The 27,714-nt window shown below is 41.6% G+C and overlaps 3 protein-coding genes across 4 annotated transcripts; 1 reads left to right on the top strand and 2 right to left on the bottom strand.

Annotated features, from left to right (window-relative positions):
* Positions 1-410: 410 nt before the first annotated feature.
* On the bottom strand, positions 411-13,412 carry mtmr1b (myotubularin related protein 1b). 2 transcript variants are annotated; one of them, XM_048238083.1, is made up of 15 exons: positions 13,052-13,405; positions 12,636-12,741; positions 9,801-9,876; positions 9,214-9,308; positions 8,971-9,078; positions 8,777-8,878; positions 8,232-8,315; positions 7,782-7,931; positions 7,286-7,474; positions 5,699-5,884; positions 4,988-5,194; positions 3,643-3,735; positions 3,125-3,238; positions 2,705-2,881; positions 411-1,330 (listed from the first exon to the last, which is right to left on the bottom strand). In XM_048238083.1, exons 1-15 carry the CDS (start codon positions 13,186-13,188, stop codon positions 1,178-1,180), a joined length of 1,977 nt encoding a protein of 658 aa, XP_048094040.1. In that variant the 5' UTR covers positions 13,189-13,405; the 3' UTR covers positions 411-1,177. The 2 variants fall into 2 exon arrangements, with proteins under 2 accessions (XP_048094040.1, XP_048094041.1); XM_048238084.1 differs by lacking the exons at positions 411-1,330; positions 2,705-2,881; positions 3,125-3,238; positions 3,643-3,735; positions 4,988-5,194 and having other exon boundaries at positions 5,816-5,884; positions 7,256-7,474; positions 13,052-13,412.
* Positions 13,413-15,591: 2,179 nt separating this feature from the next.
* Positions 15,592-16,586, bottom strand: zgc:110222 (uncharacterized protein LOC550336 homolog). Its single transcript, XM_048237497.1, has 2 exons — positions 15,999-16,586; positions 15,592-15,844 (listed from the first exon to the last, which is right to left on the bottom strand). Exons 1-2 carry the CDS (start codon positions 16,255-16,257, stop codon positions 15,612-15,614), a joined length of 492 nt encoding a protein of 163 aa, XP_048093454.1. The 5' UTR covers positions 16,258-16,586; the 3' UTR covers positions 15,592-15,611.
* Positions 16,587-16,928: 342 nt separating this feature from the next.
* septin4a (septin 4a) lies at positions 16,929-27,472 on the top strand. The gene is made up of 13 exons (XM_048237496.1): positions 16,929-17,207; positions 17,467-17,471; positions 18,640-18,945; positions 19,700-19,796; positions 19,979-20,065; positions 20,155-20,278; positions 21,166-21,300; positions 21,678-21,795; positions 21,914-22,015; positions 24,067-24,163; positions 24,470-24,632; positions 25,110-25,209; positions 25,853-27,472. The coding sequence occupies exons 1-13, from the start codon at positions 17,159-17,161 to the stop codon at positions 25,922-25,924; spliced, it is 1,455 nt and encodes a 484-aa protein (XP_048093453.1). The 5' UTR covers positions 16,929-17,158; the 3' UTR covers positions 25,925-27,472.
* The last annotated feature ends 242 nt before the right edge of the window (positions 27,473-27,714 follow it).

Raw genomic sequence — 27,714 nt, 5'->3', positions numbered from 1 at the left:
ACATGACATTATTTTGCAGTCACTTCGTCTGTTTTAATAAGCCAGAGGAATCGACATACCTGGTACCAATGGATAGCCCTGTGTCTCCTCTTTCATCTGATGATTTATAATGAATTGTACTGATTTTTGTATTGTAGTTCATGATTCAATGTATTAAATAATAATAATAAAAATACTTAAAATAAAAAAATCGGTGCATGCTAGTGGGTTTTCACACGTCATACCAGACAGCAACATAAACTGAGGGATCCCGGCCTGGTCCCAGCTAATCATCACTAACGTGTGTCTAATAGTAAAGATGAAGGTGAAAGTTCATGCCTTAAATGAGTGAAATATTTGTAAAACGCCTATCACATGGTACACATACCACAGAAAAACAATACAGATCTTTTTAATTAACCTTTCTTTTTAATAAGAATAAGCACTTTTGCTATTGTTTGAGAACCATGGAAATATTGCTTATTAAAATAGCAAATAATTTGATGTACATTTTGAAAATATATTTACAAGTGACAATGACAGAAGTAACAGAATAGTATTACTGCAAATACTAGTAATAAGTCATGTAGTAACAGCTCCAACAGGTCAAAATATCTGTGCTTTGGTTACTGCAAGGCATGGACTTCAGTATGAGAAAGATATTGAAATGAATACCACTAAGACAAACATAAGATACAGTTCCTTCAGCATTCATTCAGCAATGCTAAGGCCACTTCATTCATTCAGCAACGCTAAAGCCAATAGCGATGGCCAATAGCCAATAGATATGTAGTATAGGATTACAGTATCTTATTCACAGCCAATAAGACTACAATTCAAACTCTTGTTTGTCAGTTGACAAACAAGAGTTTGAATTGTAAGTGTGTAAAATAGACCAGACTGCGCTAAATAAATAGTCAGACTATGAGATGTTTACAAATCTCAGACCACTGTCCACTGTAAAAGCACCACACTGAGCATTTTGGTAAGTGTATGTGAATGTGTATCTGGATTCAAGGATCCCAAGGTTCATCTTTCTGATTTCAATATTACTGATAAGTGTGTGTGTGTGTGTGTGTGTGTGTGTGTGTGTGTGTGTGTGTGTGTGTGTGTGAGAGAGAGAGAGAGAGAGAGAGAGAGAGAGACAGCAGGTTGTGTGTGTGTGTGTGTGTGTGTGTGTGTGTGTGTGTGTGATAGTCTAGACTGTGGTGTGCATGGCTGCGCCAGGTGCGTGTGTGGCTGAGGCGGGCTGTGTTGACGTGGATGAGACGTCCTTCCGCAGCTCATCCACCCTCCGCTGCAGCTCCGCACGCAGCACTAGCAGCTCCTTCAGACTCTGATGCACTGGCACCTATGAGAGAGAAAGAGAGAGAGAGGGAGAGAGAGAGGGGGGAGAGAGAGAGGGAGCGTGAGAGAGAGAGATAGAGGGAGAGAGAGAGAGGGAGAGAGAGAGAGAGAGAGAGAGTATTCGGTTATTAAGTCATGATGCAATAATAGGCGGATTCTCTTTCAGATCCGTTCATTTCCTCCATAGACAGTAAAATAATTAACTTTTTTCCACTATTCACAGTAGCCTTTAAGAAAATTGTCATCTTACTACTCACTTGTTGCCTCAACCTAATAAAATCCTATTTTTCGCGGAAGTCTGGACTTTACCCTTGCTTATTTCATCTGGCTGCACAGCTACAGTAATTACTCTGTTAAAGTTAAGCGATTTTGTTTCACCCTCACCAAAACGGAGGTGATGGTGACAAGGTTTACAAGTTGTGAAAACCGGCTGGCTGCGCTAGTAAACGTTTTTTGACGTCGGACTTAACAACCGAATTAGAGAGAAAGGTCAAGTCATTTTATTTACATAGCAAACATAGCCTACAATACAACATGCTACATGTATATAGAGGAATAAAGCTAAAGTGTGTGTGTGTATTGGGGACAGTAACACAACAAGTGAAACAACAAGAGTGTTTCAGTTAGGGTCACCTTTCAAAGAGGCCTATAGACCATAACAACCCTGCAACATCAGGGAATAACAGTATACATTTACATTTAGAGAAAACTATGTAGAAATGTGATATAACAAATAGCATAAAGACTGAATTCGAAACCCTCTAACCCTGTCCACTGCATTTGAAACCCTCTAACCCCGTCCAAGTAATCAATTGTTTCCCTTTGTGACTGAGGTGAGGTCGGAGTTCAAAGTAGCGGTAGAGAAAGTGTTTTTGTAGAGCTGTGAGTAGGTTATGCAAGTGGTCACCTGGATAGTGTCTGATGTTGTCATCTGACGGTGTTGTCTCATTAATGAGTGCTGAATGTTTGTCCTTTTGAGATTACCATAACCTAATCAGGATCCATCACTCAGGACACAAGCCACTGAGGAAATAATGAACTGAGGAGCCTCTAACATTAAAGGTGGTGAAATTAACCACACATTTGAAAAGAACAGTAAACAGCAAAACTCCTCTTTTGTAAGCTTCATTTGATGAACAGTTAAACAATTGTTTATACCACTGATGTCATGTAAATCCTGTCCTGTGCCTGTTTAAAGCTAGTTTGACCATGTCTACTGTATGTCCACCCTATGCAGAGTTGCAACTCTTTCTCCATTCATTCAGCCTGCCCAGAAACGTTACCATGATGACCACACGAAAGCCAAGATGCCCTAATAATGACGCTCGCTCAGCGTAACACACATCTGCATGGCACTGCACGCCCATACACCATTCACCTGTGGTCTCATGCGAGGGTTCCAGCGCACATAGTAGTTCACCCACAGCTCCAGGTGCCTGGTGCTAGCCAGGGGGTACAGGACGTGGTGCTCGTAGGACACGTAGAATGGGTTTGTGAAGTCCTCCACCTGGCTGTTGATGTATGACCACAGGGAGACGGTCTTGGCTGGCACCTCCTGAGGTGAAACACAATTGCCAGATACAAGCGCCATTCACTATAGAGTTAGAAACAATATTTACAAACAGCGTTACTCTTAATTTTATGGAAAGCGTTTCGTTTTTTTGACCTTAGATGTTCCAGATAAGTGAAATTCCTTCCAAAAATAATGAATCATATCTATATATTTTAAATGCATTTTTTAATTAATACATAAATTATACAGTATTCAGACATTTTGTAAAATGGCAAAGGCCTTTACATTGAGTATCCGCTCCTGCTCGCTGTTATAGAGGAAGGTCCCAAAAAGACAGCTGTAGAGATGGTCTAACACAGTGATGAGAAACACCTCGTTGAACTCGAAAGCTGAGGGAAACTGTATGAAGGGAAAACGTGAGGTTATACTTAAAAGGTTTCTACACTGAATGCAAAGTCCAGAAGGATGCAGCCACAAAGAAATAACATAAAATTGAATAGTTTAAAAAGAAAGGACTGTGCTGCTACTCTTTGCACCATTTATGATTTTATCCTAACCAGCACTTCCACTTTGGTGTGCATTTTTTTTATTTCTATAAAATTATTCAGCACCTCATGTTGAGATGTCTAGCCTTTAATCAGAACCAATCTTCTTGTTGTTTAAAGGCAAGATTTATAAGAGTATATTTAGTTTTAACTCTCACTGATATGCAATGAGTACCATACCAAATAACACAATCTGAATTTATTTCAACCAAAAACATGCCAGTACATGACCACTAGGGGGCACCTAAGTCTACCCACCTGTCTAGTCATCTGCCATACACAGTCTATGAACTGTACAAACAGTGGAGAGCGCTCTGAGTTGGCGTGGTTCTGATCTCCATGGCCCACACGCTGAAAACAACACAAAAGAGACTAGTTATACCAAACAATCTAAACAAACCTAGTGACTTTGATACTGCGACCTGTAACTGCTGTGGATAGGGAAAGAGGGAGCTTATTCATTTTGAATCTGCATATTGCATTTTTTATGGTGGCCAATGATTATTAGCCTGGCCCCGCCTGCCTAGAATTATTTTCATCTGGCAGATAATTTGGCTTCTCTCAATGCATTTAGGTTTCACTCAGCCACCAGTATGGTGGGCCAATCAGTGACAAGAGGGGATGACGATTTGCAATCGAAAGTGGCTGTGGTAAATGGTAGAAGCAATGCCTAAAAATTGCAGTAGGAAGTCAAGTGTACATTTATGAAACAAAGTTAAATACATTGTTCCCTGACCCTACTCTCACACGCTTGCGTTGCATTACTGCATGCCCATGGGTTTTCCCGATAGTTGGGGGTGTGTACAGTATGCTTTGAAGCTAACCTTAACTTGCCAGTACCTTAAGATGCTGTCCATTGGTGCAGCAAAAGTTGAGCATTTCTCAACTTTTTGACAGAGGCGATGGAAGCAAATTAACGCAACGGAACCACAATTCCTTCGGCAACGGATGACGTAAGCCAATGTAAAGTGAACGAGATGCCTCTCCAGCACTGCATTCAATGCAAGCATGTGTGAGCACCCCGTTTGTGAGCACTGCCTTTCGTTTATTATCAGTTTGTAAAGGTTAGGCGAGGTAAGAAACGGTAACCTTAAGAATCCCTGATCAATCTGGGGTGTGTTTCCCTTTTGGGAAACGCGCCCCCTGATTGGTTAGGCTGGACCAATGAAGTTAACGCAAAATCTTCACCCATTACGATGCTATGGTTGAAAACATTTCCAAATGGAGAGTACCCAGATTCTCTTCATGAAGTGAGTGAGTCTGGTGAAACCAGGAGAATGATTATTACATTTGACAAAATATACTACCTCAAAATTAGACTAATGAATAAAGTCCCTTCCTCCACACAGATGATAAATGGTGTAAAAGGCCATCATTTTAAAGCATGCACTTACACTGAACATACACTACCCACACAACACACTAGAGCAGAAACAACCTGATGAACTTAAAGAAACGTCACTGTCCTCATTTGACATTCAATCAGTCCCAAAAGGTCTTACATGACTTTCTCCATTTCAGCTGGTCAACGTTTAAATGAAAATCAAACAAAGAAAAAAAAATCCCCTTTGAAAAAATGTCCCCTGCAGCTTTCTGTACTTACTGAGGCGAAGCGGTACCCGAAACTGAGCCACTCTTTCTCTATGAGGACCTGAAAGCCGCGGAGGGTGCGGTAGTGGCTGTCCAGCATCAGCATGGCCAGAGAGGTGAGTTGGGCCGTGCGGTCCCAGCCGTCGCTGCAGTGGACTACCACCGACGTCTTCCCCGACTCCAGCCTGTCCGCTATGCGCACCGACCCGGCCAGCAGCAACTGCCACAGACAACACATGGCTGGTAAAACACTAAAAGTGTTCAGTGTTGGGATTACAGTATAAAGGGTTTGTTGGGATTACATATAGTTGTGCAAAACATTCTGAAATTGCAGACAGTGGAGCTAATGATGAACATAAATAATGTTACTTCAAGGACGTGAGGTCCGAGGATGGCCACATCAATGGCACTCCCAATGCAAACCAACTGTCACTACAATCAGCAATTATCATCCTCTGAAACATCATCAACACAATCTACCTTAATAATTAGAGGGAGTGGACAATGATCGTTCACAAACACTGTAACAAGGGAACATTAACTTTACATTAACATTGTGATCAACCAGTAAAACAAACCCAGTTAAGACCCAGTAAACACACTTTTGGGCCAATATCCTTCATGCATTAAGATTAGTTTTATACTAAAACAGAAACAGATGATCTCCATTGAAAAAGATCTTTAAGTATAGGACTAGGTTTAATCCATGTCCGGTAAAGCTCACCCGAATGTACTCCAGCCAGTGGGTAGCGTCCACGGCGGAGAGCCAGTGGGCCTCATCGATGGCTGGGTACACCACTTCCTTCAGCTTCCTCAGGGATTCACGCATCACGTGGATATTGGGGATCTCCAGGAAGTTCAGCTCCACATTGGGGTAGAAACTCTCACTCTCATAGCCTCCATCCTTGGCCTACAAGTAGATGAGTAGATATCACAAAAAGTTGTTATATGATGTGACAAAATAGCAGAACAGAATAACAGGAAAAACAGAACATGACAAATATATACCAGCATGAGCCACAAGAAAAACAATATATAAAATCCAAGACATCACCAGTAAATGATTGATTTTACCTCTTACCAGTGCCGGTTCAGACCTCCATGGGGCCCTAGGCAAAATCCTGCTAAGGGGCCCTCCTACCTGAACTCTGAGGGCCCAAATGTAATGGGCAAAAGTACCCAGTGCTCCCAATCATCCCACCCCATTTTGGATGACTATGGAAGTTATGTAGTTTTTTGTCCCAAAAAGGGTTAGGGGAAAAGAAAAATAATTGTGAGTGAATCACCTTCACAGCTATAAATGCCCAGTTTTAGGGTCTGGACTGCTTGTGTTTGATGCTTGCTGTAGTCTACATATCTGGGTGTGCTAGTAGCCTACTAGCTGAGGCTGACTGTTCTTCCCCTGTGTCTGTAGTAGGCTACTTGCCAAAGCTACTGGACTGGCTCGCCGATTCCCTTCAATATTTTTTTCAAACGTTGACTATTTAAACTATAATTTTAATTAATTCTATTAATACTTTTAATAATATAGGCCTAATTTAGCCTACTACTGTATGTGCATCTATAGTCCAGTATGCAGCACAGCAAATCAAAGTTAATCCATTAGGCTCCATTTAGCATAGTTGTATCTAAACCAATAAAGCTTGACTGAAATAGGCTATTGTAAAACCATTTACCTGTTTTAGAAATGTATGGGTCATCGATTAATTTAGACGGGTTTCATCTCGAGCGTATTATGAACGCATTTAAAGATGCGTTTTTTTTTTTCAAAACTGTAACCATTCTCCGCATTAAAAAAAAAGTACTCTGCCTGGGAAAGGCTGGCAAACAAGCCGCAGACAGATCAGAGGATTCACTTCCCTGCTTGGTAGGCTAGGTCAGCAACATGGGGAGACAGGGGAGGGGGCCTGTGCAACTTGCGTAGTGTGCGTATAGACCCTTTCAACAATAAAAACAAAAACAATGCTTGAACGTTCTATTTGGGCCCCAATCTACTTCCTCTGCATTAAGATAACATATGGAATGTTAAAATGGAAGCCTTGTGGGGCCAACTATGATGCTGATAATGGAACTCTCTTGAAAGGGTCCATAGGGAGATCCGGCCCTGCCTCTTACCATGAAATTACTCAGTTACAAATGCAATCAATATTTGTTTCACAACAAAATGACTACAATATGCTGCTTAATCTAATTCATTTAAAGTTAATTTTCTTATCTTGAGTGTCTTGTGATAAAAGTCACTGAGGCAAGAGGAGTTCAGTGTCTGAAGCAGAGCACTCACTGTCCTCTATAGTCTCAATGTCCTTTGCACCTTGTTGGTGTCGGCCACACTGCTCTGCCGTGCATCAAAGATGGTGAGCTTGTGTGACTGGGCGTTGGCATCTAGGATGGTCTGCAGGTAGCGCTCGTCCTCCTTGCACCGGCGGTCCGACGGGCCCACCTGAGGCTGCCCACAGCGAACAATGCCAGCCTGGCTCTCTGGGTGGATCCATGACAGAACCTGAGGATGAGAGAGGCCAATGTCACTGCGAGCAATTTTTCACTTTTTTTTTTTACTAGCACTGTTTACTAGCAATTACATGATAATATATAATGATAATTCACATCACTTGGCATCACTTGATAATTCAAAGTTTGCTCCTGTGTCAGAGTCAAGTATAGCACCTCATCAATTCTTGCTGATTTGTCTGTGTGTGTGTGTGTGTGTGTGTGTGTGTGTGTGTGTGTGTGTGTGTGTGTGTGTGTGTGTGTGTGCGCGCGGGTGTGTGTGTGTGTGTGCCAACAGCCTGTACACACTATGAGCTTACTGGAATACGATGCTTGGCTCTGAAGGTGGCCACTCTCTTCAGCTCGTCATCACTGATGTTGGAGGGCACGACCAGCAGAGCAGGGTAGGTGTCACACACCTCATAGCTGCTGTTGATCTTACTGATGATCCAGCTCTCATTGGGCAAGCCCTGCCCAACAAACACAGACAACACTGACTTTGCATGTGATACAAATGATAAAATAATAATAATAATAATAATAATAATAATAATAATAATAATAATAATAATTTCTCCAATGTTGTCAAATTAAATAGCCCTTTAAATCACAATGCATTTAGTTTGAAAGAAAAAAAAAGTTGTGTAAATCCTGCTAAAACACTACATGGACTCTGCCATATTAAAGTGTGTTACAAATAATGCACAGTAAACAACTGAATAACTCACACCAATCAGATCTACAGTTTCACAAAATGTCTGCAGTAGTACCTGTCTTTTGTACTCTGCTGTAGGGTCATAAACCTTCCAGCCATCTTCCGGAAACTTCTCTTGGTACGAAAATGCAAACAGAGGCTGGAAATGGAGAGACCAAATCTACAGTATGAGTGGATGAGCTGAGCTGAGATGAGACACTAAGGGTCCTAATTTATATGATGTCTAAAGAGCAAAGTCACTCAATAAGCCAAGTGCCTCCCGCATGAGTTAAAGCTATCATGTGGCATGAGGGAGCACTGAGCTGATCCATCGAGGTTTCAGCTTAAGATTATGCTCATGGTATTACATAAGCAAATACATTTGACCTCATGTTAAGACTTGCACGTTGCATTTCACCCACCAAATTACATGTATTAACATATCACAACTGAGAAAGCACACCATAAGCTGCTCCATGTGCTGTCAGATGAAGTAAGCCTGTCTAGAAATATGCCATATATGGTAGGCTATTTAACTTGGGCATTTAATGCATTCTGCCTCCTATTCTGGCAGTAGAGGAAGAGAGATGAGACTAAATTTAGATTAGTATGTCTATGTACCAGATCATGGGACAGAGGAAAGGCATATCTGGTCAACATCTCCAAAATCTGCAGCTTACTCTGTTCCTCCTTCTTGTACGCAAACCGGGGGTTTCTTAAGTCCTGTCAAGAAGGGCACAGGGGGGTCAAGGGAGTTATTAATCCCTGGTTATACCTTTAACTATATGTTTCATGTTCTTTTGTTTCTCACTGACTTTGCACACGATCTCGAGGCCTCGTGTGTTCTCGCCGTGGTTCTGCACCCCGATAGTCTCCAAACGACTGATAGCACCCAGATTCACATCCAGGACGAATGGAGGATCCTAGCCCCAACATGAAACAGTTTTTACTCAAGATACACACAAAACAGAGCACTCATACAGTACTTATATTAACAATTTCAAATGTGAAGGGAAAACTACCACCAAATACAGGGGGAAGTGAAAATGAAGGTTTACCCGAGCCAGGCTTTTAAAGTAGAGCTTGTAGTCGGTGATGGTCAGAGTGCCACTAACAGCCCCAGAGAATGGGCAAATGTACATGACATCTTTGGCTGGAAGGAGACAGAAAGAAGTTTTTTTCTGTATGCCTTTTCTAAATAAACCAAAGAGAGCCTGGTAAAAATCAAGCAACATATGCTATATGTAGTTTCTTTGCTTTCGAATACAGTTCTATGGTATTTAGGAATAGAAGTTAGTTTTACTTTTTGAATCACCCTACTAAAGCAGAAATCCAGCAATGGATGCGCGTGTGTGTGTGTGTGTGTGTGTGTGTGTGTGTGTGTGTGTGTGTGTGTGTATGAGTATGTGTGTGTGTGTGTCTGTGTGTGTGTGCATGTTTGTGTGTGTGTGTGTGTGTGTGTGTGTGTGTGTGTGTGTGTGTGTGTGCTTGTGTGTGTGTGTGCATGTGTGCTTGTGCGTGTGTGTGTATGTGTGCATGTGTGCATGTATGAGTATGTGTGCGTGTGTGAGTGTGTGTGTGTGTGTGCATGTGTGCTTGTGTGTGTGCGTGTGTGTGTTTGTGCGTGTGTGCAAAGCTTCCTCACCTATGGCTTTGATGGCCTCCCCTGGCATGCGGGCAGCCTCCTCCAGCTGGGCCTGTTTATTGGCATCTCTCAGCGCCTGCCGGACAGACCAACACAGTAGGAATGGGCGATATACTGTAGACCTATGACCTATATCACCACATGATATTTTTAGGGATAACGATATAAATGACGATGACGATAAAAATAGTACTATTCACCACAGTTTTCAGCCTTGAGAGCTGTGCAAACACAAAAGTAAAACTTGATCCTGACTGTCATCAGTATTGAACTCTTTTGTTTGCAGTACAGTTTGCAGTACAGTTTGAACTGCATTCAGTCATCTTTTTTGTAATGTAAGCTAGCCATCTTGCAGCACATAAACATGTCATGGCATGAGCGAGAGTGCCTGAGTGCTGCAGGTAATCATGGAATGGAATGCCTCTCATCCAATCAGAAATTAATAAATAGTTAAACCATTCCTACCTGTTGTGTAATACAATATGGCCATAGAACACAGCACACTACAATCAGACACAATGCAAAACACAGGGCTGAGTGAGACTTGAGTCAAAAAAGAGTTTTGGGATTCATATACATCACATGACAAAAATTAAACAGAACATGCTCTGACTACCACAAACCACAACACCATTAACATACAAGAAACTACACACAGAGACACTCTGAAAAACATCATTTACAGATACAAGCACAATGTAGTCAGTTAAGTGTGACTATTACGTGGAACATTACTACAATGTTCTACAAATGACTATGCATCCAGGGGACATCCAATAAATGTTGATAACAAAATATGAAAACAAACTAGTCTGGTTAAATTGCACATATCAGAAAGATAAACCCAACATGATATGAGAGAGGTATATTTTAAAATATTCCAAAAGAAATGCCTAAAAGAACTGAGCTGAGTTTTGCACAAGTTCCATTGTCCCTGAATCAGCCAAACTCCCTCCTATTCCAGAGCAACTATATAGTTTGACCACCACCACCACATAAAACAAACAGTGAGAGTGCTGCTCTAAGAAAGACTCTGGAATGCTGGTTGAGACCCACCATGCAATCAAAACAGATTCATAGGCTATTTTCAAACTGACCCTAAAATTAAAAGCTAATTCTCCTGGCCAAAAAAAGAGTGAAGGAATGACTGTATGGCAGTCTTGTATGTCACAGGATCTGACCAGCAATCCTTAAAAAAAATTAACTTGGAAAAACTGGTTTTGTTGCTGACACAGTCCAAGATTATCTACTGTAGGCCTAGACACTCTTGTCCTAGACACTCTACTATACTGTAGGAGAACAACAATCATAGGTTTCTGAATGTATACATGGAATGTGTAACCTAAAATGCTGCATCTCAACCAACAGTTAAGAATTAAGAAGATTAGTAATTTTAAAACCAACACTTAAGCCTGCCTGGGTATACACAGATAAGAAAGAAAAAAACAACAAACAAGCAAGCATTCAAACCCTATCGCCTGAGAACTGAGTATTCGACAATGACCTGAGGCCCACACACACATCTGTCACACAAGAACTATGTACTCTGCAGTAAAGCCAAAGCCACCACCCCTTTCCCAGCCCTTCCACATGGGAACAGACTGTATAGAGCAGCTAGCACAGCCCTGGAGGGGCCACTGTTCCACGGGTCTGCTCCACCCAGCCTAGGCGCAGCGTCACGGGCCATTGGCAGCCGTCCAGGCCAGCGCGGTGGAGAATTCTCCCCGGGACCCAGCTGTGAGCGGGACACCACGCCAGAAAGCCCAGCAAACACACAGAAACACACACACACACACACATACACACAGCCAGCGGACCAAGAGCACACAAAAGGCCCATGGATCTGGTTCCTGTTCACCATGGCTACTAATACTAATACTCGCGAGAGGGAGAGCAATAATGAGAAAAGCTGGCATGGTTTGTAAGCTTTTCACAAATGTCCAAGTGTTTCACTTGCAACATTTACAGTCAGCAATAGTTGCTGATGGCTTTACACCAGTGAAACTTTGGGGTGTGTTCTCATCAGACAGAACTGTAAACATTTGGTCTGGTAAAATAAACACTGGTTTATCTTAAAGGATTACTTTTACCGATGTTATCTTGATAGATTATCTGAAAAAAAAAGCCTTGTTCAAGGAAAGGGGCTTGTTCAAGGAAAAAAAACCTTGAACAAACACTGTATCCATTCTTTAAGCTCATTTACTGCCATTGTGACATGTATAAAGTACTGTAGGCTAAAGCAGATGGTGCCTGCAGATGAGATTACAGTGGAGGTCTTAAGTGAGTGGGTTTCAGGGATATGATGACTATTAATTTCAGATTGTTTAATTGAAATATTACTTTAATTAAAAACCTGAACTGTAAACCAATATAAGGAATCATGATAAATGAATACTGAGAATGTATTCAATCTTTAGAGCCCAGTAAAAACATCTTTGCGACTTCACTTGTATCAAACAAAGTTATTCAATACGTATAGGACAACAAAAACGCAGATGTGCCAACCATAATTATAGCCCAAGTTGTTTCACACAATATTTTATACCCGTGTTGAAATATCTTCTTTCCTGGTTGGCTGGTAGGCACCCTGATATTTCTGTATTAACAGGACACCTATGATCAAATGTTCAATCACCCATCTCTAAGCAATACATTTGGAGTGTTCAGAAGAGCAAAAGCTCACTCTGAGATGGACGGGGTCCTGTTTCTTCCCTCTGTTTTGGAGCAGATTAGTGGCCCATCAGGGCAAGGTTCAGACTCAGCTCTGGGATGGATAAACATTTGAGCATACTTGCTCTGAATGGTTTTCATGAGAAGTGTAAGTGGAGTTCCTACCTTGTAATCACGAGCCATTGGCTCAGGTGCAACAGGTCCAGATATTTGGCTTGACATGGTTGCTGCTATTAACTGTTTGCACCATTCAACGTGTGATCCTGTAGGACTGATGCAGGAAAGGTCAACCGGTTACTTGTGTTCTGTATTTTTCTTTTGGCCAAAAAAATGACACCAAAAAATATGCCAAACCAATGTAAAAGTCACAAAAGTGCTGCCACAATTATCAAAATCACCAGGAAATAGGCAAAATATCATAGGCCACTTCTGCTATGATATTTCTGTAAAATGACGCACCTGAACAGGTTTGCAAAACACACGACCTCAAATACCAAATCTACAGGTTTAAGTTGGCTATCATAAAACTATAGCCTGACATATTGCCGTCACACAGGCTATAACTTCGGAAATCGACTCGCCTGTCAAGTGCCTCGATACTGGGTTGTCTGGAAGTAGTCCCCCCTAACGTTAAAGTCCTAGGAGGTTTTCGACCTGAACTCGTCTGCGAAGCGTTGTAGTCGGTTCCGTGACATCCAGTACTGAGGTGTTTATCCATGTCAGTGCAGTAGGTTGTTACCAAGTTAATGAATTATAATGGACCTTATCTAGTCATCTGTGCGTTCTGCTTATTCTGTCTCATGTGAAACAGTAGTGCAGGGCTGTGATTTTCTTCTTCATCCAACCTCCAGACTTTTGAGACGTGCCCACGTCATCGTGACTGATACATCGTTTCCATTACCCAAAATGCACTGGACAAAAACAATTCGGACCTATTTTGCTCAAGAGTGCAAAATCTAAAATTCGAGAAACTGCTAAGAATGTATTAATTCGTAGGCTAATGTATTTCTTGTCACATAGCCAAGTTACAGAATAATTTGGTCTGTTCTGGGCTTAAAATTAAAACTTACAAATAAAATCCTTCAAACGAGTCCTTTAACCCTGATACTTCAAGCTCGAACATTAATCAAAATTTTTTATAGTAGCCTACTGACGCAATGTTTTTAAGTAGCCTAGCTTACGCAGTCTATTTTAAGAACCACCACATAGGCTTGATAGCTGAACAACATTGCCTGCTTAGTGGATAGATGTGGCAGTTATGGAAACACTTTTCAGGCCCTACATACATATTATATTTATTTAAAAAGATACGGTTTTGATCTTATGTCATTGTCAACTACTTAACTGTCATGTAGTTAGGTCGTTAGTCAAACTTCAAAGAAATGAATAAATATTCAGATAAATAATTATGATGTTGAACATAGTGTCACTAGAACCTAAAAGTGTGGTTTATGCAAAAATACCTGCAAGTCAGAAGCCTTTTTAAAGGCTTGTTATTCCATGTCTGAAATTAATCAGGATATGGCAGCAGAAGCTGTTGATGAGGAAATACCTACCCAGGAGAATGTTAAAAGGTGGACTCCACAAGTGTCACCCCTGATCCCTTAGCAGATGAGGACCAGGAACTGAGAACTGCACTGGAGGAAACGGCACTCGAGTGATGTCAGAAGAGTCGATTGTCAAGAAGCTTCATCCCAAGGAGCAAAAATCACAAGAATTTTTTCATCCTACCATTTCCAAAGAAAGTGTGGCATCTTGTTGAGAATCCAAATTTAAGTATAAGTATATATACTCTTTTGATCCCGTTTTTGGAAATTTGGTCTCTGCATTTATCCCAATCCGTGAATTAGTGAAACACACACAGCACACAGTGTACACATAGTGAGGTGAAGCACACACTTATCCCGGCGCAGTGAGCTGCCTGCATCAACAGCGGCGCTCGGGGAGCAGTAAGGGGTTAGGTGCCTTGCTCAAGGGCACTTCAGCCGTGCCTACTGGTCGGGGTTCGAACCAGCAACACTCCGGTTACAGGTCCGAAGTGCTAACCAGTAGGCCACGGCTGCCCCACATTTCAAGTCAGTTGTAGCCTATAAAACTGGAACATACATCATCATTGATGAGGAACTTTTCCAAAACGAGATACTTGAAAGAAATCAACTCCCAAAGATCTTTCATAGCAAAAACATGAACAGTTTCATCCGTCAGCTCAACGTGTATGGGTTCAGAAAAGCCTGGGACGGTACTGCTTCACTGAGCTGCTTCATCGTCAAAGCAGAAATGCGTCAACAAGGTAAGAAACCGATTGGACTCTCCAATTTGTCTTGAAATTATTACATAGATGTAACGATATTCTAAAACCTCGCTTCCCCCTCTTGTAGTGCTATCAACACTGCAGCCTCTGCCGTGAGCACCCAGACCTGCTATGTAAGTTGATGAGACGCCTGAAGAGAAAACCCAACTTCGGGGAGGAGTTAGGTGCAAGTGTCCCAAAGGAAACCCCATCAGGCTCCGGGCAGATCATTCCAGCCACAGGGACGCCTCCTTTCCAAACGTGCATCTCAGTCCCTGGTCCGAGCTCTGAACACCTGATTGAAATGACAGACGTTGACATGGCATGCAGGGCAAAAAGGAGCAACAAGCCAGTACCCCTGGCAGCAGATTCCATCATGGCACCATCCACTTCTAGCCCCCTGTCTATGATCAAATCGACCCCTGAGGCCACGACCATGGTGGAGCCCCTTTACTTCCTGGGTCAGGGTGTAGACGACCACCAGAGGCAGATGGCAGTCTGCCTGTCCCTATAGGTGATGGCTATGACCACTCTTCACTCAGCAGCTGCAACACTAAACACTCAACCACAGTAATGACTATCCAGCAAATTCAGTTGAGATTCTGGTTTACTCTAGTACAGATGCAAGATATTTTCACAATTCTTCTGGTGCTTTTACATTTATACATTTGGAAATAATAATAATAATAATAATAATAATAATAATAATAATAAAGCCATTCTATAATTTCTGGCTTGCTTATTTCTTTGTCAATAAGATCAAGTGAAATATGAATATAAAAATATTCTTAAAAATACATATGAAACAAATGTATTATAGAGACAGATAAAATGGTTTAACTGTAATGCATTTAATGGGCTGTTGGCAGAGAAGAGGAGGGGAGTAACTGCACTGGGATGTCCACAGTCCATACATCTTTATGTCCTCGAGCATAGAGTGGCTGCTGAAGCCAGCGGGGATTGGACAGACGTGTGAGGTATTTCTGGGACAGTCCTGTCAGAAGTGCTGCCCTCTCAAGTTCCTTCAGCTCAACCTCTGTTTGATCTTCAGGACAACACCAGGTGTACCCAACCTCCACCAAACCTGTTGAGTCAAAGAACAACAGAAACCATTTTGGGGAGATTTTGATTTATATTAAATAGCCTGTCTCAGGGATATGACTCCAGTGGGGCATAAGATTCCTATGACTGGTTGCACTGAATAACGTCCATGCAATTGATCAAATGAAAATAAGAACCTGCAACAACTCCTCTGCCAAATCTTTCTCCAGAATCCAGAAGTTCTTGTATCTGTCTGCCGTCCATTCCCAAAGGCCCTGCAAGCACATGTTTCCACTCATCGCATTCCCAGTCTTTCTGCGCGATGTGAATGGCAAGAGTACAGTTCCTCATCTCAGCCAAAAGAGGTCGCCAACGCGTCTCAATAGTTTTCACTCCATCCAGTACAAAGCCTGCGTAGGGCTGTCTAAAGGATAGGCAACCTACTTGTAAAGTCATGTTACAAATCTGTGGTTACAATCTGCATTAACTGTTGAAACATGTAACGAATTCCATCGGCTGTTTAAAACATTGAATGCACATAAATATTCTGTCTAGGTGATGGACCTGGTGCTTGTGAGGAGCTTGGCGTATGAGCGCATACAAAACTGTTCTGATGTAATCAGACAACCCAGTTAGAACCGAAAGAAGATTGATAAATAATAATCAATTAACGTACATTATCGAGACAATTAAGCTCACAGACACAGGACAGCAAACAAGATAAGCAACTAGCCAGCCGTAGTTCTTCCAAGCAACACTGTTGACGAGGAAATAGGACTCTAACTTCCGAGTTTATCATAATAAAAGTCTCCAGATACGGTAATTTGTATAGCCTTATCACAAAGCAGGTCACTTTTCTGTATTGAGTGTCATATTCACAAAGCAGGCCGCTATAAAAATGTATATTTGACGTACATTTTCCATACAAGAAAAACTAAATTATATATTTTAATCAAACACCACACATATACTTCTAAGCACATAGGATACGATTTTAAATGCGCAATTTAAAGTGTGTTGTTACAGTATGCATGTCTGACAACTATAGTAGGCCTATCATGTAAATGTGGAAAAAGACTAGTAGTTGCCTACGTCATACATGCGTCTCGAACGGTAGGTCAATCCATTTCAGTCCACCTGCCCCAAGCGCTGCCGCCGGTCAGCGGGGCAACTGTACGGAATGAAGTTGCGCCGATTCATTTTAGAGTTGTATTTACATGGAAGAGTATAATTATTTTAGGTTGCTGTCCGTAACAGTAGTAGTTTTGAACGTCGAGTTTCTGAAGTGGACCTTGTCTGTCTGCAAGGTTAACAGCGTCGTTCTATGACTTTATAAACTTCACTGTGCAGCCTAAGAATGGAACGTTCTTCATCAGCCCATCGGTTTAGGAACTCCTACAAACGAGGTGAGTAACGTAAATAATAAATGTGAGATACAAATATCGATTAATCGAAGCGCATATAATTAATTAATTAATATTATGATCAAATAATAATAATAATATAATCAAATAATGATTGATGGTCAATCAATATCTAGTAATCCAGGCTATGTGACTACAATTCACCTTTAGTTTTGTGCATTGGAACACACGCATTCAGACTAATTGCGTGTGACTTGTCTTTCCTACTTTATTTGCCTTCTTTACTGTCTTCTGGGTAAAGCTGAGGTATGACACTTGCAAAAGTAGTTTAGATCGTGCAAATTGATGCTTAACTGTACCAATGCTTTCCTCTCTAGATAGCCATAGTAGACATGTAGCCTACAGAATGCATAAAAGTCATTCCTCAACCCCCATCCTCCCTACCTTCACCAGCATGGATGCAGGATGAGATCAGAGCTTAGTGCTAGAGAATTAACCAGGCTGGAATGGGGTTGTGGGTAATTGGAAGTGACATGTAAGACACAGACTCACGTTGTGCTAACAGAGGAAACAGTAGGCCTACTCACCAGGTGTGTGCACAGTTTTTGTGAAATTCAGATTTGGATGTCCTGCATTTCCCTCAAGTCTTTTTTATTGCCCAAGGTTAAGATATGCATAATCTAGCAAGCAGTAGACTACAGCATACATTACCATATATCTTGAACAATAGAGTAATTCTCTCACTGAGTAGCACAATAGCTTAAGCTAACTAAATGGGCTTTTTCATAGGTAAACACATTTAGACAGTGACACTTGGACAATGGAGTGGTATTTTCTGCTGCTCTTGTCTGTCTCTGTGTCTCTGTCTCTCTGTGTCTCTGTCTCTGTCTCTTTCTCTCTCTCTCTCTCTCTCTCTCTCTCTCTCTCTCTCTCTGGTTGATGCCCATGCCCATGACTTCACATGTAATGACTTAATGGGATCTTAGTTTTGGAGGCGCACAAGGCCGGGCCGAGTCAACAGCCCTTAGAAGTGTTTACTTTTTTCAGCTATGTGTTTGGTCTGCTGTGGGCTATAGTGTGTGTGTACAAGTGTGTGTTTCTTGTAATCCTGCACCTACCTTTTTACATATATCTCAATCAGAAAATGTCAATGTTGTCTGTTAGATGTAGTCGCCTAGAAAACACTTGTGTCTAAAACTACTACTGATAAATTGGGCCCTAATTTAAAAGCTGGGTAAAGAGCAAACTCTAAAGTCTAACTAAAGCTTGCTTAACAACTACGCAAAATCTATTTTCAAATTTAATACCATAAGAAAAAGCCAAAGCACTAACGGCGTTGGGTCAGCTATAAGCTGTCTCACATCACATGATGCTGTTCATGCATGAGAGCTTTACTCAGAGACTGATTTTGCATTTGCCCAGCAATAAATTAAGGCCCAGTATCTGAATTGACTCTGAATCTCCTGGTCACCAGCTGTCAAACTTATCCATCGATGATTCCGAGGACGCCGAGCTGGCCTATACCATGCGGGACCTGCCCCCACGGGCAGGGGGGCACACGTTCCCCCGCGACGTCCCCATCAAGGAAGGCAGCAGTCGCCCACACACGCCTGGGACCCCGACTCGTGCCAGCGGCTCCATAGGCCGGAACTACCTGGAGACAGAGATGGAGGGCCTGCGGAGGTCCCAGCTGAGCTCCATGAGCTCCCTGGACTCAACCATGAGCCCCTCGCGCTCCAAAAGCCCCTGGGGGAGATATGACCCCTACGACTCCGCAGAGGTACCCTGTGACTAAGCAACCAGAGGAAACGGATTGATTATTGAGGGTTACTGTGGAGCCCCAATAACAGTGCTTTTGAATGAGTTGCATGAAAGTGTACAACCTCCTACAAACAAATAAATTCAATTCAATTCAATGTATTAATCACATACAATTAGTATATGTAGTGAAATGCTTTGTCCACTATCTCCATGGCTGTGCAATGTGTAAATAAATAAAAAAAGAAGAGAAGAAGAAGAAATGTCTAAAGGGCATGAGGTGTTTAACATGCGTGTGCTCCTGCTACAGTCCTCATTCAGTATCCGGATAGCTTGGGGATAACAACTTTTCCGCATTCTACGCTTTCTCTCTGTGTTGGCCCTCAGGCAGCGATAGCGTAGGGCAGAGAAGAGGCAGTTGTTGGGGTGACTGGGATCTCTGGTGATTTTCTTTACGCTGGACTTTAATATCCTGATGCATATTTCCTCTAGGTTGGGTAGTGCACTCCTGGTGGTACGTTGATCTCAGCTGATCTCACTACTCCCTTTAGGGCTTTACGGTTCTGCTTAGTGCTGTTTCCATACCACGCTGTGAATCAACATGTTTGGTCCAAGTCAGATCTTCAGAAATATGAACACCAAGATATTTAAAACTCTCTACCCTTTCCACCTGAGAGTCGTTGATCTGGAGTGGTTGGTAAACTTTTTGTTGATCACGCCTGAAATTTATCTGAAATCTGTGGACTGAGAGTTGTTCTTAATGTTTGTTGTTTTAGGACCAAGATAAGGAATATGTAGGTTTCGCTACACTGCCAAATCAAGTGCATAGGAAGTCTGTGAAAAAAGGCTTTGCTTTCACGCTGATGGTGGCAGGTAATGTGATTGTTTAACTGGACCTAGAGGCCATTATATACAAATATACAAAAATAAAATCTTTACAGTCATTATGCTATTATAATTATAAATCTTATTGATGTTTTTGGAGATGTCTTAGAGGAATGTTATCAGTATGCCTTTACTAGTAGCTGTATTAACAGTGTGTATGTCTATTTTAGGAGAGTCAGGACTAGGGAAATCAACTCTTGTGAACAGCCTCTTCCTCACAGACCTTTACAGAGACAGAAAGCTGCTGAATTCTGAAGGTAAGGCAGATGAGAGACCATTGTTAAGCATGCACAAGACCATGGCGCAAGTTGTCAGCCACATTTTCGCATCTTATGTCTGTTGACAGAGAGGATCATGCAGACAGTGCAGATCACCAAGCACACGGTCAGCATTGAGGAGAAGGGGGTCAAGCTGAGGCTAACCATCGTAGACACACCTGGCTTTGGAGATGCTGTCAACAATACAGAGTGGTATGCATTTGCACATGTATCGGCACCTATGGAAAAGATTAGTTAAAAAAAAGAGGTGTACAAATTCATCTTTTGGCTTTTTATCTTTGTTTCACAATGAAAATGATGAAAAGTTCTACTGTGAAGGGAAGCAAATTTATTCTGAGAGGGAAATCATTATATTCTTCATCAAAAATGCTCCAACTGTAACCAGTCAGATGCTTTTGTGCTAACTGATCAAAATGCACTTCCTGTTAAACAGAAGCACTCTGTGGGCCCTAATTTAAATGCTGGGCAAGGTGCAGTCAGTCTACGAGCAGTTCTCCTGCTTGAACTAAGGGCATGACTTTAGCTGACCCACCGCTGTTTTTGCATAGGATCTTTGTCATTGTACTAAATTTGCAAATAGATTTTACACAGTTATTAAGCAAGACTTCAGATTTCAGACTTGCCACTTTGCCCAGCATTTAAATAAGGGCCCTGTGTTTTAATTATTCTATTTTATGTACTCTAAGGGTAGTGCAAGTGTGAGGCTGCATTCACAAATTGAATATTACATATTTGTCTTCATTTGTAATTTACAATTGTTATGTAGGCTGTATTAAAGTGATACTGAGTGTACGTAAGTAGAGTTGAAACAACATGACTTTCCCAAGGAATGTCTGAGAAAGGTATTTTCATAGTAAGCCGCCATGCTTCCTGCCCTTCCAGGACACTTAACCTTCTTCCTCTACGTCACTCTCTCTGGCACTCATTCAGCGTCCTGCAAGTAGATAAGCATTCACTCGTATTGAACTTTGAACATTGAACTATTGTTTCATGTTTTAGCAAATGTGATGTGGTACTTGAGTATGTGAGCCATAGTTGTAGTTTTTGTCAGTTATTTATTTTTGTGCATTCATACATAGCTGGAAGGCAGTGGAGGACTACATTGACCAGCAGTTTGAGCAGTACTTCAGGGACGAGAGTGGACTGAACAGGAAGAACATTCAGGACAACCGTGTGCACTGTTGCCTTTACTTCGTCTCCCCCTACGGCCATGGGTACAATCTCCAGTCAGCACTGAAAACACACCAACAATTAAGAAACCTCTGTTTAAATAATCAAATATCTGATAAACTAGTTTTCACTGAAATGTAGAAATTCAATCATTGATTGATTAAGTGTTTCACATTTTCAAGTATTTACAAGCATTTGTAATCACTGATTTTTTTTTTTTTAAATGTAAAGAAAATCTTTGACAGTGAGATTTTTGTGATGCTTTCCAGGGTCAGATATCAGTGTCTTTATTCAGAATTATTGGCATTACATTGATCATTATAGAATTGTTCTGAGCATAGACTACCGAGCTAAGAGACCAAAGGATTTTTTTGTACATTAGTACATGCGTAACTGACCTTTGCCTCTCACCATGTCTTAGTTTGAGGCCACTGGACATTGAGTTCATGAGGGCCCTCCATGGCAAAGTCAACATCGTACCTGTCCTAGCCAAGGCAGACAGTCTCACTCCAGCTGAAATCAGGAGGAAAAAGATGAAGGTGTGTGTGTGCGTGTGTGTGTGTGTGTGTGTGTGTGTGTGTGTGTGTGTGTGTGTGTGGTTGTATGCATGGATCTGTGTATGTGTGTGTAACTGGTCTGTCACTCTGGCCGCTGCAGATCCGAGAAGAGATCGAGCAGCTTGGGATCCGTATCTACCAGTTCCCTGACTGTGACTCAGATGAGGATGAGGACTTCAAGCAGCAGGATCGAGAACTTAAGGTGCCTATCTCTTACAGAGGAAGTCGGGTAGCCATTAATATTATATTTTTAATTACAGATTACATTTAAAAGTGCTCTAAGCGATGCTGGGTAACGTCACTTCTGCTGACTTTCAAACAAAACAGAGAGCTAGCTCGCTACTTCCTCCCCCTCCCTCCCGCGCTGCTCCTGTGCAATTGAAACTCTCCTAAACGCGCATCTTGTCTGTGATTTGCTGGAACAGTTTGTTATGTTTTCATGGGCTAGGTTGTTTTTTTTGCTGTTTTTGGAGCATGGGCTGTCCACAGAGATCGCATTTTTTTTACAGTGTATTCAGGACACAGACAGCTAGCGGTTGGTTAGGTGATGTTTGCAGTAAGTGACATAAAATGTGTTAGCCTAAAAAATGCATGCCATCGCTTAGAGCACCTTTAATTACCGGTACATATTTTTAATAACTCCAGAAAGATTGGCACCTTTGGTAAAGTTGATTGAAAAGAGGTATAAATATAATCTTTTGGTGATTTATTGTAATCTCACAGTGAAAACTATAATCCTTTGACCATGAAAAACAGCTCAAAATATTCTCCTATGACACCCCATAAAGTTCATCTTTACAAAAACCTCCCCAGATCGTCCACACAAGTCCACACTTGTGCATTCTCCTTTTTGACTCACCCCACTGTTTTTCTATGGACTTTAGATCAGGGGACTGAGATGGCAATGGCAGAAGCTTGATTTTGTGTTCAGTAAACAATTTATGTTTTGTTCATTGACCTGATGAGGCAGAGATTGACAGATTTCCATTGAAAATGTTCAGGTTTTTGTTGAGGTTCATGATAACATGCATCCAATAAGCTTCCCAAGGCCTTAATATCACAACCCCTCCACCATAATTCTCATTAGGCATATAGGGGTTCTTCTATCAGTATAACCCACCTAAAGTGTTTCTTGCCAAAGAGCGCAATCCCAGACAGTCACTGTACCATTCAGTAACTCCTGCAGTGAGGTCACTTTTGAAGATTTTTTGAGGGACTTGGTGACCCCAAGATGATACACTTCTGTAACTCTTCAGCAGTGATTGTCAGACAGTCACTGTAAATATGGGCATTTTGAACAAAATTACCATTCAGTCAACACACTTTGTTTTAACTCCTGCAGTGAAAAAAAAAGTCACTTTTGAAGATTTTCAAGATAAGATAAGATAAGATTTCCTAGGGGAGCCAATAATTGTGGGCAATGTGCTTTTGATTATATTTATACACACACACACACACACACACACACACACACACACACACACACACACACACACACACACACACACACTATATATATATATATATATATATACACACATATATAGTGGCCGCCAGGCCGTGCAAGGCAGAATAGTGGGTCAACCAATTGGAACAAAGCAGTCAGACGCAGAGGTTGCAGTGAAACAAACTTAGGAATTTATTTATAATGTGTAGGGAAAGGGGATGGGGAGCAGAGTTCAACTCAAATCTTCAGTGCTGGACTGAGGCAGTCAGAGGACTCGTGTCGGCTTCTGAGACAAAGGAGAGAGAGAGAGAGACACAGGACAACGTTAGTGGGGAGTTCAGTCCCTGCCACTGACCTTGTCACCCAGCCCTATTGGTTGTCTTGGTGGGTTGTTCACGGTTCTTCAGGCCCTCTTTCCTGTTCCAGCCGTCGTATCTTCCAGTAGCACAATCACTTCAGCCACGTTCCACTTCAACAAAATCACAACACAACGTTCCACAATGGGCAAACAGGTTACTTCTGCTCTTAGGTAGTACCGCCCATCCAATACTATGCCTCTCATCTGCCTTTGCTGGCCTATCTGTAGCCATGTGGGGCACTGATCCCCGACAGAGCCCTCACTATATATATATATATATATATATATATATATATATATATATATATATATATATATATATATATATACAACTGTTTTTAACCAACTTTACCAAAGGTGGCAATAATTCTGGAGGGTACAGTCTTACACCAGTGATATTTCCCTAATACTAGTGATATTAATGATTCATTATGCCTCTTACCCATAGGAAAGCTTACCATTTGCAGTGATAGGCAGCAACATGCTCTTTGAGAGCAAGGGCCGAAGGTTCAGAGGCCGCATGTATCCATGGGGTGTCGTGGAAGGTATGTAAGTTGGGTATGCCTACATATTAAACACAGATAGCCGACATATTTAAAGCAAAATATGCAAATGAAAAGAATATGTAAAGACTTTTGATATGCAAAGCAAAATGACTTATGCACACACACAGGCAGAATAAAATGTACAATGTACTCAAAAGAATGCAAAGCCTACCAACTGTCTCCTGAAACACAGTAGTGCTTTTTCTCAGGCCGTTCATAAGTAACACACATTATAACTAATATGTTTACCAGTAAACCTTCTGTGTGGCATCTGCTTTCAAAACTCTTGTCTGCTGTCCGACACAGTGGAGAATCCTGCTCACTCGGATTTCCTGAAGCTCCGGAACATGCTGGTGCGCACTCACATGCAGGACCTGAAGGATGTGACCCGGGAGACCCACTACGAGAACTACCGGGCCCAGTGCATCCAGAGCATGACCCGCATGGTGGTGATGGAGCGGAAGCGCAGGTCAGGGGAAGGCTAGGGCGAGTCCAGTCAGGTGTCCACACAGACATACTGCACCTCCTAACACCCTCAGTCACTGCTGTCAATCACATGCTGCACTTCAGTGGCCAGATCACGGGCTGGTTCCCAACTGAGGCTAGAGTTGGAACATTTTCAAAGATTTCAGATATCAGAATGACCACATATACCTGTATTTTACATAATTCTCGACTGGACTGGTCCTTCCTAAAATGTATATGAATAATAGTATATTAGAAATACAGATTTTTAATGTGAAAGGGTCATCTTTTCATGATGTGACTTGAAATACCCAATAAGTTTTGCGCTATAAACCCTTAACCAGTTCTATCTCTCCTAAAGTGTAGTTTGTGTTTATTAGCACTACGAAGAAATAAGAAGTCTTGGCCCTGTCTCTGTGTGTGTGTGTGTGTGTGTGTGTGTGTGTGTGTGTGTGTGTGTGTGTGTGTGTGTGTCCTCTAGCCTGTGCAGCAGAATGAGGGAGAGTGTCTCTGACCTGCCAATCCCACTGGTGCCAGTGGACAGTGGGACGGAGCGGCTGATATGGGAAAAGGACGAAGAGGTGTGTGCTGCTGCTTGTCCCGTGTTCCCCTGATCAAACAGATAGTGAATGGAGTTGCTCCATTTCGCAGGAGAATCAAAATGCATAGCCAATGATAAAGGCCTTGGAGGAGTCCCCATTAAATTTTAGGTGGCAAGAGTTGTCACCGTGCAGTTCAAAGAAGACTGAACTCTGTAGGAACAAAACCCGAGGTATGTTGTTGCAGACACCTGCTTTGTGAGAGTGTGTTCTGCATTGCCAAGGGCCTTCATTATGGCGAACAGCCTCTGGCAAGAGATTTGGTACAGTGCAGGGGGTCTCCATTAAAATGTGGCTGGGAGGCTTAGAATGCTTTTTGAACATCCTACAGGGTATGTGAGTATGTATGTGTGTTTGTACGGTATGTCACTTGTTTGTATATCCTGTGTATTTGTGTGTGTGTGTGTGTGTGTGTGTGTGTGTGTGTGTGTGTGTGTGTTGTGTGTGTGAATATGTATGTGTGTGTGTGTGTCTGTGAATATGTATGTGTGTGTGTGTGTGTGTGTGTGTGAATATGTATGTGTGTGTGTGTGTGTGTGTGTGTGTGTGTGTGTGTGTGTGTGTGTGTGTGTGTGTGTGTGTGTTATCTACTACCCTAATCAGCCCCCTCTCTTCCTTTCTGCAGCTGCGGCGGATGCAGGAGGTTCTTCAGAGGATCCAGGAACAGATGCAGCTCGCACACAAAGACGGGTTCTAGACACTCCTTCTTACATTTAACCCATCACCAAGTGTCAGCTCACTAACACAGACATATGGTAGGGCTAAAGAGACAACTGTTTTGGCATAGAAGGAAACACCTTTTTGGGACAGAAATAAAAATTAGGAGACCCAAACTACTCTCATTCCTACTTAAACACTAGCTGTGAGAATCCATGCACCATGTGAAATAAATGGCAGTTACAACTAGGGCTGCAACAGTTAATCGCCAGTCAAACAACTTATTGTCAATTAGTTGTCAACTATTGAATTCACCAACTATTCAGGTAATCGCCTAATTGGGGGATGAGCAAATTTATAAAAATAAGTACAAATTCTCAAATTCCAGCTTCTAAATCCTGAATATTTTCTGGTTTACTCACTGCTCTGGGACGATAAACTAAATTTTAATGGCATGTGGACAAAAACAAGGCAAGACACTGAAGACACTCTCCCTCTGGCTTTAGCTTGAGTTCTTTGGCCTTAGTAGCCTGGGTAAATCCAAACGAATCTGCAAGCACATTGCAAATCCACCTGGCAAGTCACTGAAAACCAATCACAACCACTTATCTGGCATGGGGCATGCTTTATACAGTGACAGACAGATCAGTATGGTTAGGAGCACTGTTGAACACAACCAGTGGCTGCGCTGATGCCATCAGTATTAAATGCCTTGTATCATCTTCTTTGGAATTGAGTAAGCAACAGCATTTAAAACCTTCATTTACAAGAAAGATGCTTTTGCTGCCCCAGTTTGAGTTTAGAAGTATAATACACCAGTTTAAGTTTAATTTAACTGCTGGGTACACCCCTTGGAAATTGGAAGTAAATTAAACATCCCCAGAACAATTATTGTTTGAGCTAGTCTTATCAACCAAACTACTAATCGATTAATCAAGAAATACTCTGCAGATTAATCAATTATGAAAATAATTGTTAGTTGCAGCCCTAGTTTGCTTAAGAAGCCATTTATCACTCTAGAGATTCAGAATATTATGGCTAATCCTGGACCACTTAAAGCCAGTCACAGGGTTTATACAAAGGGTTTGGTGAGTGTTTAAATGATGAAGTCTTCTAAGGACAGTAATAGTGATTGCTTCATGCCAACACAGGGTCTCTATGCACCTGTCCATCAAAAGGAATAGGAATGAGCTTGTGAACCAGTGCCAGGCTGTGAAATTGTTGAGTTGGCTTCCTGAAATATCTCACCTGTGTGGGACTCAGCCATGTTTTATATTTGTCAGTTGCTGTTTTGGCAGTCAAGAACACACTAATATGGTAGTAGAGAGTTTTGTCCATCTCCATTTTTATCAGAGCACACATAGGATAAGAATGGTCGTGTTTATCTTTTTTTTGTCTTTGAACATTTTTATATAAAGTTATTGGTAGTGTTTTTAGATCTCTCTCCACTGTCAGTGTCCTTACAGTTTAAGCCTACAAGATTGCTTTAGAGGAGATCAAATGTTTGAGATTTTGTATGAGGATGATTTCAGTTTCAGTTGATTTCCACAAATGCTAATTCAATGTTAACACTTTCATTATCAAATAAATATCCTATTTGTTATGGTTAGACAAATGGAATCTACCGTAGCTACTTTTATTTTGTAATTTTCTTAGATTTACTTTGATTTAAAACATATATTTCAGCATGTACTAGCACAAAACCACTGAAAATAAGCCTCAGTAAATCTAGTTAGTCAGGTTCTGTTGAATGAGTCAGTGGGAAAATACAATGCGTGTCCCTCACTTTCTAACTCAAGCTGGTGTGTGGTGAGTGTTCTGGCGCATAAT

Source organism: Alosa alosa, chromosome 2, assembly GCF_017589495.1.
Source record: "Alosa alosa isolate M-15738 ecotype Scorff River chromosome 2, AALO_Geno_1.1, whole genome shotgun sequence".
NCBI classification, from domain to species: Eukaryota; Metazoa; Chordata; class Actinopteri; order Clupeiformes; family Clupeidae; genus Alosa; species Alosa alosa.
This window is presented reverse-complemented; position numbering and strand designations above follow the sequence as displayed.